At 43.2% G+C, this 12,052-nt stretch overlaps 1 protein-coding gene across 4 annotated transcripts in view; it reads right to left on the bottom strand.

Moving 5' to 3' along the window:
* Nucleotides 1-12,052, bottom strand: part of si:ch211-51h4.2 — a 477,954-nt gene that overhangs the window by 191,141 nt on the left and 274,761 nt on the right. For all 4 annotated transcript variants that reach the window (XM_038815048.1, XM_038815049.1, XM_038815047.1 and 1 more), the window contains 2 exons: nt 8,828-8,886; nt 8,096-8,160 (listed from right to left, as the gene is read on the bottom strand). In XM_038815048.1, coding sequence (XP_038670976.1) covers nt 8,096-8,160; nt 8,828-8,886 — 124 coding nt within the window. The remainder of the gene's footprint in view (nt 1-8,095; nt 8,161-8,827; nt 8,887-12,052) is intronic.

The raw sequence follows: 12,052 nt of genomic DNA, 5'->3' as shown, positions 1-12,052 counted from the left end.
TACTGAGATTTTATGAATTAAATTAAAATTACACCAGCTCCCATGGTGGGATTTGAACCTGTGTCCCCAGAACATTAAACTGGACCTCTGGATTAAGAGTCTAATGACATTACCAGGACACCATCCTCTTTACTCAATCGGTCCTAGATCTGCCTAATAACACATTCTAACAAGCTGGCACACTCAGATTATGCCTCAGATTTATTACATATAAATTCAGGGCCATAGATTCTATTTGAAACATTTTCCTCACCTCCTTAATGACAGTAGTAAATGTGAGTCACCATTCAATGGTTCAACCAGAGGAATATTATCATTTTCAAATACAAATGGTTAGCACGCACTGCACATACTCTGCCCATTTGTACCAGGTAGTCAGTGGCCTGTGGAATCTTTAAGAGGACAACTAGCAGGGCAGCACAGTGGCACAGTGGTTAGCAGAGTGGCCTCACGGCGCCGAGGTCCCAGGTTCGATCCCGGCTCTGGTTCATTGTCCGTGTGGAGTTTGCACATTCTCCCCGTGTCTGCGTGGGTCACACTCCCACAACCCAAAAGATGTGCAGAGTAGGTGGATTGGCCACACTAAATTGCCCCTTAATTGGAAAAAATAATTGGGTAATTTAAATTTTAAAAAAAGAGGACCACTAGCAGTTGCTCCAAAAACAGCTTGGGATATTTTTCGTTGGAATACTACATCCTGCTACCAGCTTCTGAGAAATCCTTGATGCACTTTAACAAAACTGCCCTCCCCCACCCAAAGCAAAAACACATCACACAAGCATGCCATGGTTCACCATTGGATTCAGGTTTCCCAGCAGATTTCCAGCTTCTCCAGCCCTGCAAGCTGTTCACTCACAGTCATGAAGCATTGGGGAAGCTTGCTGACTATACTCCAGTGAGCCCCAAACCTGAAAGTGGTTCAGGCCTCCCAATGAATCTCTAAAAACAGCTGCAGTGAACCCACCAACAACTGTGCCCGCGTTGGGTTAAATGTTGAAAATTTTCACGTCTTTGCTTGGATAGAATTCATGTCACATTTTATACATGCAGGTTCGAGATTTTGCCAGAAAGGAGATACGGAGCTTCCCGGTGGAGCCGGCCTCCACGTTGCTGGAGGAGGTGCTGACAACAGGGGGACTGGAGAAGGGGGTAGTGTCGGCGGTTTACGGAGCAATTTTGGAAGAGGAGAAGGCACCACTGGATGGGATCAAAGCAAAGTGGGAGGAAGAGTCGGGAGAGGGTATGGAGGAGGGGTTCTGGTGTGAGGTCCTCCGGAGAGTGAACGCCTCCACCTCGTGCACGAGTTTCGGGCTGATACAGCTGAAGGTGGTATATAGAGCACACCTCACAAGGGCGAGGATGAGCCGGCTCATTGAAGGGGTAGAAGATGTGTATGAACATTGCCGGGGTGGGGGGGACACAAATCACGTTCATATGTTTTGGTCCTGTCCAAAGCTGGAGGATTATGGAAGGAGGTTTTTAGGGTAATCTCTAAAGTGGTGCACGTGAAACTGGACTCGGGCCCTCGGGAGGCCATATTCGGGGTGACAGACCAGCCAGGGTTGGAAACGGGTGCGGAGGCAGATGTTGTAGCCTTCGCCTCGTTGATCACCTGAAGGCGGATCCTGATGGGTTGGAGAGCAGCCTCTCCAGCCTGTGCCCTGGCGTGGCGGGGGGACCTTTGACTCTTGAGAAGGTTAAGTTTGAATTCCCCTCGCGTGGCGGGGGGAATTCTTGACTCTTGAGAATGTTAAGTTTGAATTGAGGGGAAAGATGGAGGGGTTCTACAATTCATGGGCATTATTCATTATGCACTTTCAAGAACTGGATAACATCGAACATTAGTTGGGAGGGTGAGGTTGGGAGGGTTGGGGGGTGGTGTGTGTTCATGGTGGCTGTGGGTGATTCCTGATTCCTTTTTGTCATTTGTTTATGTGCACATGCGGGCTAATGTTTGGGGTTTGGTGGGAGATGGGATCGTTGTTATTGATATGGGGATTGACATATTCGTTACTGATTATTGTTTATTGTTGGCGGGTGTGAGTTTGGGAGAAAATGTGAAAAAGGAGAATAAAAATATTTTAAAAAAATAATTCATGGCACATTTTAACTGTATCATCTGGATAGAGTTGTTTATTCCAAGTGGACATAGGGAAGATAATGTTTTTCTGTGCAGACTTATAACAAAGATTACCACTCATTTAACACGTTTATACATTTTGAGCTGCATGTAAAAATGAGGGAACATTTTGATAAGTAGATGTTGTGCTTCTGGAGTAGATTTCCAATGTGCTGACTCACCATTGCGCCTGGGTGCAGACCCAGAGAAATCTCTCGTTAAATGTTCAGGATTTACGTTGAGATTACAAACTGGACTTTTAACTTTCCCCCTGAGTGTAATACTGGCATTGCAGATCAGTCAGAATATGTAAATTGGCCACTTTTCATTGATTTCCGGAATGAAAGTTGAAAATCTATCCCGATATGCAGGTTTCTACAGGGGTTGACTGTTTGTCAAATGTTATGCACCTTTACTGTCATTTCATTGGAATGCTAGTTCCCAGTGACTTTTACTTTTGTTTGCAGGGATTTCTGCACAAAATATATTTTGTACATGGAATAATTAATTAGTTGATGACTGAATTTCACACAAAAAATATGCCACTGGATTTTGCTTCATCTCGAATTTAGGATAGGCTAGTGCTTGTCGCATAGCAGAACCATTATTACAAAAAAGGTAAGGGGGCAGTTGTTTTGTTCCAGAAGTCGTATAATAATTGGATGTGGTAATTTTTTTAAAAATGTGATTTTCTCCTTACACTTGTCACCCAAAATTTTGAGAACAAATCTAAAAGAGCTTACTTCAGACGTCCATAAAGAGCATAACCAGCATTTCCAGCTGCTTGCTTCAGCTTTAGATATTCCTGCTAAATGCCCTCAGTACCTCTCACAGGGAGTACTGATACTTTTCGGCCTCATTAAATTTCAATAAATGACAGCTGCTCCATCAGTAATAAATGAACCAATTGAGTTAGAAGTAAACAAGGTTCAATGCAGAACTTAAGTTTAGGGCTAAGCGAAGATCCAGTCTTTGTTATGGATTCTACAGATTATTTTCCAGTAAAACTCTGCGCTGTAGATTTAATCTTTTCTGACTGGCAGCCGAACTGAAGTTAAAATAAGGCAGTGAGCAAATTGAATCAAACTAGGGGATATAATGAGGGATGGTTAATAAGGGGGACAACAAAAGTTTAGAGGAGAGGAAAGTTTCAGTAGAAGTTGGTTAGAGGTCTACAAGTGGAAATTTGAATATCCAGCTTCCAGTGTTCCCAATATAAAACCTAAACATAGGAAGAGGTGATCTTGGGTCAGTAGTCAGGTGGAGTAGTGAATCAGTGCACTGGGTGGGTTGGACTTTACCAGCCTTCAAAGGCCGGACTGGGAAGTGGGGAGTCTGTAAAATGGTTAAGGAAGGCGATGTTTGCAGTACATGTCACCTTCCTGCTGATATGGTGTATATATAGTAGAGGGAGGGAAGGTGGAGGACAACCCTCATGTTTAGTGCAGTCCCAGCAGTGGACACATCTCCCAGTGGGGCTACTGAGCAACCAGCTCTTCAATTGAGGATACCCTTCACAGGCTCTTCAACAAAGCCATACCTCAGGAAATCATCTTTATACTGCTTTGATCTTGATTTCAGTTTCTTCTTAAAGGGTTGTTCACCAGAGGCCCTGGAGCTCTGAATGCATCTCACATCAGCGCTGCTTTGTCCTGCTGTGGACTCTCCTGCGCAGCTCTCTCCAACAGATTCAGTTGTGAGATCCTGTTGTCTTTCGTTCTCTCTTCCTTAATTCAGCTCTTCACACAGTCCTGTTGCTTGCTTGTTGGCAGTAAAATGAAGGAATCTCGCCTCTGTGACATCGTGCACAAAAATTTCACAGGGCACATGATGTCAGTACATGTGCCAGACACATGCCCTGTTCTCTGCCGCCACTTCTGGTGGGAGGACTTCAACGTTCTCATTTAAAAGCCAGTCGTGGCCAGCATTCTCAACCTAAATGCCCGTTTCGGAAGGCATTCTTAAAAGCCTGTCGCAGCATTTGGGAGATTCTCCCGTGATCGGGAATGCCGTGACCGACCGCTCAGCGACCCTCCCCACACTTGCCCGTGACCCACCAGCAGGCCGCGATCTCCAATTTGAAAAACCCTGCTTTAAAGGGATGGGAACCCCAATGTCAACTAATTAGTTGCATGACTGATACAAAATGTAGCTGGGGGGTTCCATAAATTACCGTGGTGGGGTTGCTACAAGCTTTAGGGCCAATCACTGGGGCTCCAATGTTTGAACAAAACTCCAGCACAATTAGTGAAAAATCTACTTCACACCATTTTGATCAATAAACAATTTTCCTTTATGAAATTTTACGTGCAGTTCAAAATGTATCGAAGTGTAAGATAAGGAGGTTCTATAAGATAGTAATATGAGCACATGAAAGGATTTAAATGCTGGGTATAGAATTTTAAATCAAGGGCATTGAAGGATTAGTAGCTAATATAGGTTAGCAAGTGAAGAGGTGGTGAGTGACTGGAGCATGTTGTGGTCATATAGTTGTCAGAGTTGTGCAGTAGCTGAAGTTTACAAAGGTGATGGGGGGGGGGGTGTTTGCAGGCAGAATAAAATAGAAATAGTTGAGTGTGAAGATTTCAGTGGCTGACGGGCTCAGCAGGGGCAGAGTCAGGCGTCTTGATGAATGTGGAGATATGCTGCTTTTGTGATAGTTGGAAGCTCGAGTGGGTGCTGAAAAAGAAACTGAGATCTGGTTCATTCTGAGACTATGGCAGAGAGGCTGATGGAGTCAGTAATGGAGAGTGGAGTTCGTGGACTGCGATGGAAGACAAATGCCCTACATCACTGTCCAATCTGGGTGATTGGCTAGACCCCTCTCCCAGAATGTTACATAACATTCATGAGCAACAGTGCCTTTTAGAAAGATGAGATATCAATGTTCACAAAAATCTCAACAGCAACCAATGCAGTTCAAACTGCTCCCACATTCAAACTACTCAAGGCAGACAGCAGCCACCGTCTTACCCCCTCCCCTACCCCCCATTAACTATATTGCTCTTAACCTCTGATCTGAGCATTGCTCACGGAACCGTAAAAATGTAAATGTTTTAGTTACAGCTATTGTGCTGAAAAAATACTGTTGGTTTTGAGAACAGTTGAACATTTTTGCTAAGAATTATTCAATGTGTTTAATTTTCCACGGTGTCAGCATATTATTATTCCAGACACAAGGGTACAAAATACCGTACTTAGAAAGTGATTGACTAGAAAATGTAAAATCAACACCCGCAATTATTATCTTGACAAATTATATTTTCTGGTTCCTTTGCAGAGCTATTATATGTAACAATAAATATCTAATGGAAGGTGAGTGCTGCTGGAAACCATCCAGCCTTCTGTTTTTGTAACTGGAGGACTCATCCATCACACTTACACAAACCTTCTAGTTAAAGTAAGCCATCATTATGGAAAATATTCAAATTGACCTCCCATCACAAAGACAAGATTATCCATTGATCTATGCTCCATGTGACTTAATATAAACATGAAAAACAATCACTGCCAGATCTAATTAGAATCCATATTTAATATCAGGGAACACCTGCAGTTAACAGAGATCCTGGAAGCAGCCATCCATCTGTGGGTGACCAATTTAAGTCATTTTGAAGTGACATTAATAAATAACAGATAAAAGCTGTTGGTAAATATGGTTTGAGTGAAAGTCCACTGAAATCTTGATTTCTAGAAAAACGATATTCATTGATAACAATTCCTGTCTTGTCACAACTAATCGCAAAAATAGGAAAACCTAATCGCCGACAAAAGTTAAAAGCCATTACAGGGTTCAGATTGTGGCACACACTGCTTTTGTCAAGGACAAGGGAAAATGAATGAGCTTCAGCTCATCTAAGTAGTGAGTCGATTACAAGACTGTAGGATTAATGAGTCAACGTCCGGTGACATTCTACATCAGGAATCAATAGGGACTTGGAGGCATTTTTGGAGTCTGGAGGAGGCCACAGAATGTGCCAGACTACTAAAGAGCATCGAAGAACGGGGAGCACTGGAGGCCAAAGGAAAAAAAAAAAGCATTTTAGGAAGTCAGCAGTCAAACAGCTGGGCATGGATTTATGAAGGGGAAATCATGCTGAACAAATCTGTTGGAATTCTTAGAAGATGTAACTAGTACAATTGACAAGGGGAAGCCAGTAAATTTCCCGCATATGAGATTATTGTGCCAGATTGAAGCACATGGGACTGGGGGAAGTGTATTGAGGTGGATAGGAAACTGGTTGGCAGAGAGGAAACAAAGAGTAGGGACTAATGGATCCTTTCGAAATTGGCAGGCAGTAACTAGTCGGGTGCCACAGGGATCGGTGCTGGGACCCCAGCTATTCACAATATGTATTAATGATTTAGACGAGGGAACAAAATATATCACAAAGTTTGCAGATGATATCAAGTTGGGTGGGAGGGTGAACTATGATGAGAATGCAGAGATCCTGCAGCATGATCTGGACAGGTTGGGCAAGTGGGCAAATCAATGGTAGATGCAGTATAATTTGGATAAATGTGGGATTATTCACTTTGGAAGCAAAAACAGGAAGGCAGATTACTATCTGAACGGTTGTAAATTGGGAGAGGGGAGTGTGCACAGGGACCTGGGTGTCCTTTTGCACTAATTGCTGACGAATCGCATTCAGGTGCAGCAGTCGGTAAAGAAGGCTAATGGTATGTTGGCCTTGGTTGCGAGAGGTTTCGAGTACAGTAGCAGGGATGTGTTGTTGCAATAATTTAGAATTTAGAACAGTACAGCACAGAACAGGCCCTTCGGCCCTCGATGTTGTGCCGAGCAATGATCACCCCACTCAAACTCACGTATCCACCCTATACCCGTAACCCAACAACCCCCCCTCCCCTTTACCTTACTTATTAGAACACTACGGGCAATTTAGCATGGCCAATCCACCTAACCCGCACATCTTTGGACTGTGGGAGGAAACCGGAGCACCCGGAGGAAACCCACGCACACACAGGGAGGACGTGCAGACTCCGCACAGACAGTGACCCAGCCGGGAACCGAACCTGGGACCCTGGAGCTGTGAAGCATTGATGCTAACCACTATGCTACCGTGCTGCCCGATACAGGGCCTTGGTGAGAGTATAGAATATTGTATGCAGTTTTGCTCTCCTTTTCTGAGGAAGGATGTTCTTGCTCTAGAGGGAGAGTAACAAAGGTTTACCAGACTGACTCCAGGGATGGCGGGTCTGTCATATGAGGACAGATTGACTAGGTTAGGATTGTTCTCACTGGAGTTCAGAAGACTGAGGGGGTATCTCATAGAGACTTATAAAATTCTAACAGGACTAGACAGAGTAGATGCAGTGAAGATGTTACCAATGGTGCATGTGTCCAGAACTAGGGGTCACAGTCTGAGGATTCAGGGTCAACCATTTCAGACAGAGATGAGGAGACATTTCTTCACCCAAAGAGTGGTGAACCTGTGGAATTCATTACCACAAGAAGTAGTTGATGCGAAAACATTGAATATATTCAAGAGGCATCTAGATTTGGCACTCGTGGCGAATGGGATCAAAGGGAGAAAGTAGGATTAGGCTACTGAGTTGGATTATCAGTCATGATTGTGATAAATGGGGGAGCAGGCTCGAAGGGCCAAAAGGCCTCTTCCTGCTCCTATCTTCTATGTATCTATGTATCTATTTAAACAGACAGTCAGATCAGACACCCAACTTTGGGCTCAGGCCCACCTGTTCCAACACAGGCTGAGGCAAACTCATTTCTAACTTTTTATTGTTTCAACAATGGATTGTGTTTGGAGATTGAACAGCCTGAGATCCCAAATCAGAGGATATTCTTTCAGTGTTCCCAAATGCATTGTCTTTATCTTGCCACTCTTCAAACTCCCATCTTGCTGATTGACAAAGGCCAATCTACACTTCTGTGGTTTATTGTTGCTTCAAAAATAACCTATTTCTATTTCACACAGCATACATTTGAAGACCTACCAGAGAATATTCAGTATAGCGCAAGTAGTGAGTCCTCCAGTGACAGCTCGGCGGAAACACATTACCTTACACAAGAGAAGAAATACATTTTACCTCCTGTAGAAATTAAATACAAGAACACTCAGTACCAACAGAACAAATGTATTAAGTCTTAAAGTAACAAAAGATCAATAATTTAAAGCCTTGCATAACATTTATGGTTATGTTGATGTCACCAATGGATGATGCTCAAATTCAATCACACAAATCTTTATCGTAAATATGTGAGTATAATGGCAATACAGGTTTACATTCTGCCTGCTGACAATTCAGATCACAATGCGATATAAAATACAACTTTAACATGAATAAAGGAATAGCTATTTCTATTTATCATGTCAGCATAGTTATTTGCAACACAGGAAGTTTCTGTATTTAGAATATCAATCTTTCATACAGTCAGTCATCAGTTTACAGCCACAAGTCATATTCTGTGTGATTTTCTGACATTTAAAAAAAATTTCTGTTTTAAATTAGTGTCAAATTTTCCTGGCTGAGACATTTCACTTTCAATATTCTTTGACAACCAAAGGAACTCCTTTTACATGTGATAAATATACTGGGAAGTCAGAACGTCAAACAAACAATCTAGTAATATGCGTAATAAAACAGATTGCTCGTATTGTGTAACAAATTATTGAATAACAGGGGCATCTTGACAAGAAGATATACTCAATTAAACTTGATTCCTACCTGGGACCTGTTTTGTGAAATCTCAGAAAATAACATTGGCATCACATTTATAATTCCTCCTGGAAAAAAAACCAAGAAATGCATTAAAATACATTGGTTTATGTTTGTTACAAAGCTGAGTATCCATTCAGATCCAAGACTGATGAATATCCACTGACTCCAGAGATTTAATTTAAATTCAGTCTTAAATTAAAACCGTCTACTTATGCAGATAATTTTATTATTGTTGCTCTCAACTTTGAGTGCCTGCGCCTGAGTAAAGTAGCATAGCGGTCTGAAAATAATGTTGGGATACTTACCATCCCATTGGCATAATAGCCTCTGGCACCATGAGTGGAGTCCTGTGAATGGTGACAGAAGCCCTTGCCTGTACATGCTGGTGAGCCATTTGTATTTTACAACTCATGCTCTGTACAAGGAAGAAACCTGTGCAGCTTGTGTGGCTGATGATCTGTCCATTTAAGCTGGCAGCGTGTAGTGGATTGAGGTGCTATCTCCTTAAGACAACAGAACAGAGGAGGGTCACTTGGTCCCAGCAGTCAATCGGAATTGAGGGTGGGTGATCACCCCAGAGGGTGGATTCCCCTCCTGGGTAGAATACATCAGGACCCATACAGTAAAGATGTAAGGTTGGAGCAGCACCTCCGTGCTGCTCCAGGGCAGCGAGGCCAGAGGCCTCTGTATCCTTGTTCCTAGTTATCAATATATCCTGTTTCTTCACACCAAGAGCCTCTGCTTCATCGCTGCCAGGCTGCCACACAGTGAATGGCCCAACTTGCAATTCTCAAAGGAAGACCACTCCAGAGATGCCTCATTATGTTTTACATTTCTTTTTGTGGGGTCAAGGAGGTGCAGATTTTGACTTCCTGCTAACCGCACACAGCCCCACTAAGTATCGCCTCCTACTATCCTCCTGGCTGCTTCTGCAGAGATGTTGGCTGATTTCTGCAGGCAGTGGGCATACTCCATCCATCAACTGCCTACTGTGTGAATAAACTGAGAGCTAAGCTCGATCCTGTAGCTCTCAGCAAGGTTTGTTTCGATTTTTTTCTAAGATTGTAAGATAAGCCTATTTAATGATTTTCATGATTTTTGTTGATCGTATTTTCACGTGCACTTTTTTCCCTTTAGGGGGTAGTGGTGAAGTGGTGGGAGGATTCTCGAGCTGATTCCCATTGAACGTTCCTGTGGTCAACCAGTGCTGACGTTGAACCCAAATCCAGAGCTTCTGGCCCAGAGGCATTACCACTAATTACATTTTAATGATGTAATCTGCAAATAAGATTGTCTGAAAGTTTATATGAGCTTAATTTACAATTGTTTTTTTCTGGGAAAACATTAAAACACAGAAGTCTGAAACTTAACACAGTAATAAAACTTTGGCATATTTATATTTTACATCTTTTTTGTATAGGCAATTTTTATTTTTGAGGAGGTTTTAGTTTTGCTTCCCCCCCATAACTAAACATGCTTGTGCATCAGTCGCTGAAAGTAAGTGTGCAGGTACAGGAAGCAGAAAAGGAGACAAATGGCATGTTGGCCTTCATAGTGAGAGGATTTGAGTATAGGAATAGGAATGTTTCACTACATTTGTATAGGACATTGGTGAGGCCCTGGAGTATTCTGTGTAGTCTTTGTGTCCTTATTGTGGTGAAATGCATGTGCACATCAATGCATATTTATCTATTGATGCATATAGTTATCAGTATGACGTCTGACCAGCAGGTGGTGATATAGATCCACCATGTGACCTCAGAGATTCGGCAGTTGGTAGTGAGTCATGCTCGAGGACAGTCGCATTAGAAGTAGCTTCAGGAGAATTCACTGAATTAATTTATTAGTTACCGTTTGTATTATAGTTCATTAGTTAGCTTTCCACGTGTTAATCTTGTTAATAAATTATCTTACTCGTCAAAGAACTAGATGTTCTGTGTTCATCTGAACTGCGGCCGTAACACAGATAACACTTATCTGAGTAAGGATGTTCTTGCTATGGAGGGAGTGCAGCAAAGCAAGCTGATTCCTGGGATGGAATATGAGGAGAGACTAAGTCAGTTAGGTTAATATTCATTGGATTTTAGAAGAGTGAGAGAGGATCTCATAGAATTTATAAAAACCTAACAGGATTAGACAGGGTAGGTTCAGAATGTTCCCGATGGTGGGGGAATCCAGAACTAGGGGGTTATAGTTTGAGGATAAGGGGTAAACCTTTTAGGACTGATGCGAGGAGAAATTTCTTCACCTGAGACTGGTACATCTGTGGAACTCACTGCCATACAAAGTAGTTGAGGCCTGTGGTGAATGTGATTCACACGGTATTATAAGTTACCAATGTCACTCTGTTCCCAGTATATATATGTAGCAATATTGTAAGTGCAGTTGCACTACCTGATCACCAGGGAGAGTAGCTCTGGGAGTACTCGAGAGTTTGTACTGGGCTCCCCCCTTGGCTCCGCCCAGAACTCCTCCCCCTGGAGCTGCTGTATAAAGATCCGTGCCACATAGTCAGCCAGCCAGTTCACCGAAAGTTCAACGGCTAACAGGCTGGCTCTGTTGTAAGTATATTAAAACCACTATTCTAATCCGACAAGCACGTGTCCGTAGAATTGACGGTTCCATCAATTTAATATACTTACGAAACAGTCGAAGTAAATCATGGAAGCAGCCCTCAAGCCCAGACGCCTAGAACTTGACCTGCAGGATGCAGAGGCTAAATAAATTTTTTCTCACTAGCTGAGATGTTTTAAGGCTTACCTGGCAGAAGCCAGCACCGCTGGAACAACGGAGGAACAGAAACTCAGCCTACTGCACGCGAGGGTAAGCCACAGAATCTCCACACAGCTAAATCCGGCCGGTTCTTACACCGCAGCGCTGGCGATATTGGACAAAATGTACGTTAGGCCCATTAACGAGGTTTATGCACGCCACGTGTTTACGACTCGCCGTCAGCGGCCTACAGAAACGCTAGCCGAATTTGTACAGGGACTGAACAATCTTTCTAATGACTGTAATTATCAAGCCGTTACCGCGGCTGAACATAGGGAGCTTGCTGTGCGGGACGTTTTCGTGGCGGGCCTTAGATCTAACTATGTGCGCCAAAGACTGCTAGAAAAGGGGGCCCAGGACTTAGATACTACTGTGGAGGCTGCTACCACTATGGAAGTCTCCTTCCGCAGCCTCACCTCGTTTCCCGCGGACCCCGCGACCTCATCGTGGACCCCCAAC

Source organism: Scyliorhinus canicula, chromosome 13 (assembly GCF_902713615.1).
Source record: "Scyliorhinus canicula chromosome 13, sScyCan1.1, whole genome shotgun sequence".
In the NCBI taxonomy this organism is placed as follows: Eukaryota; Metazoa; Chordata; class Chondrichthyes; order Carcharhiniformes; family Scyliorhinidae; genus Scyliorhinus; species Scyliorhinus canicula.
The sequence above is the reverse complement of the archived record's forward strand: the minus strand, read 5'-3'. Positions and strand labels throughout refer to the sequence as shown.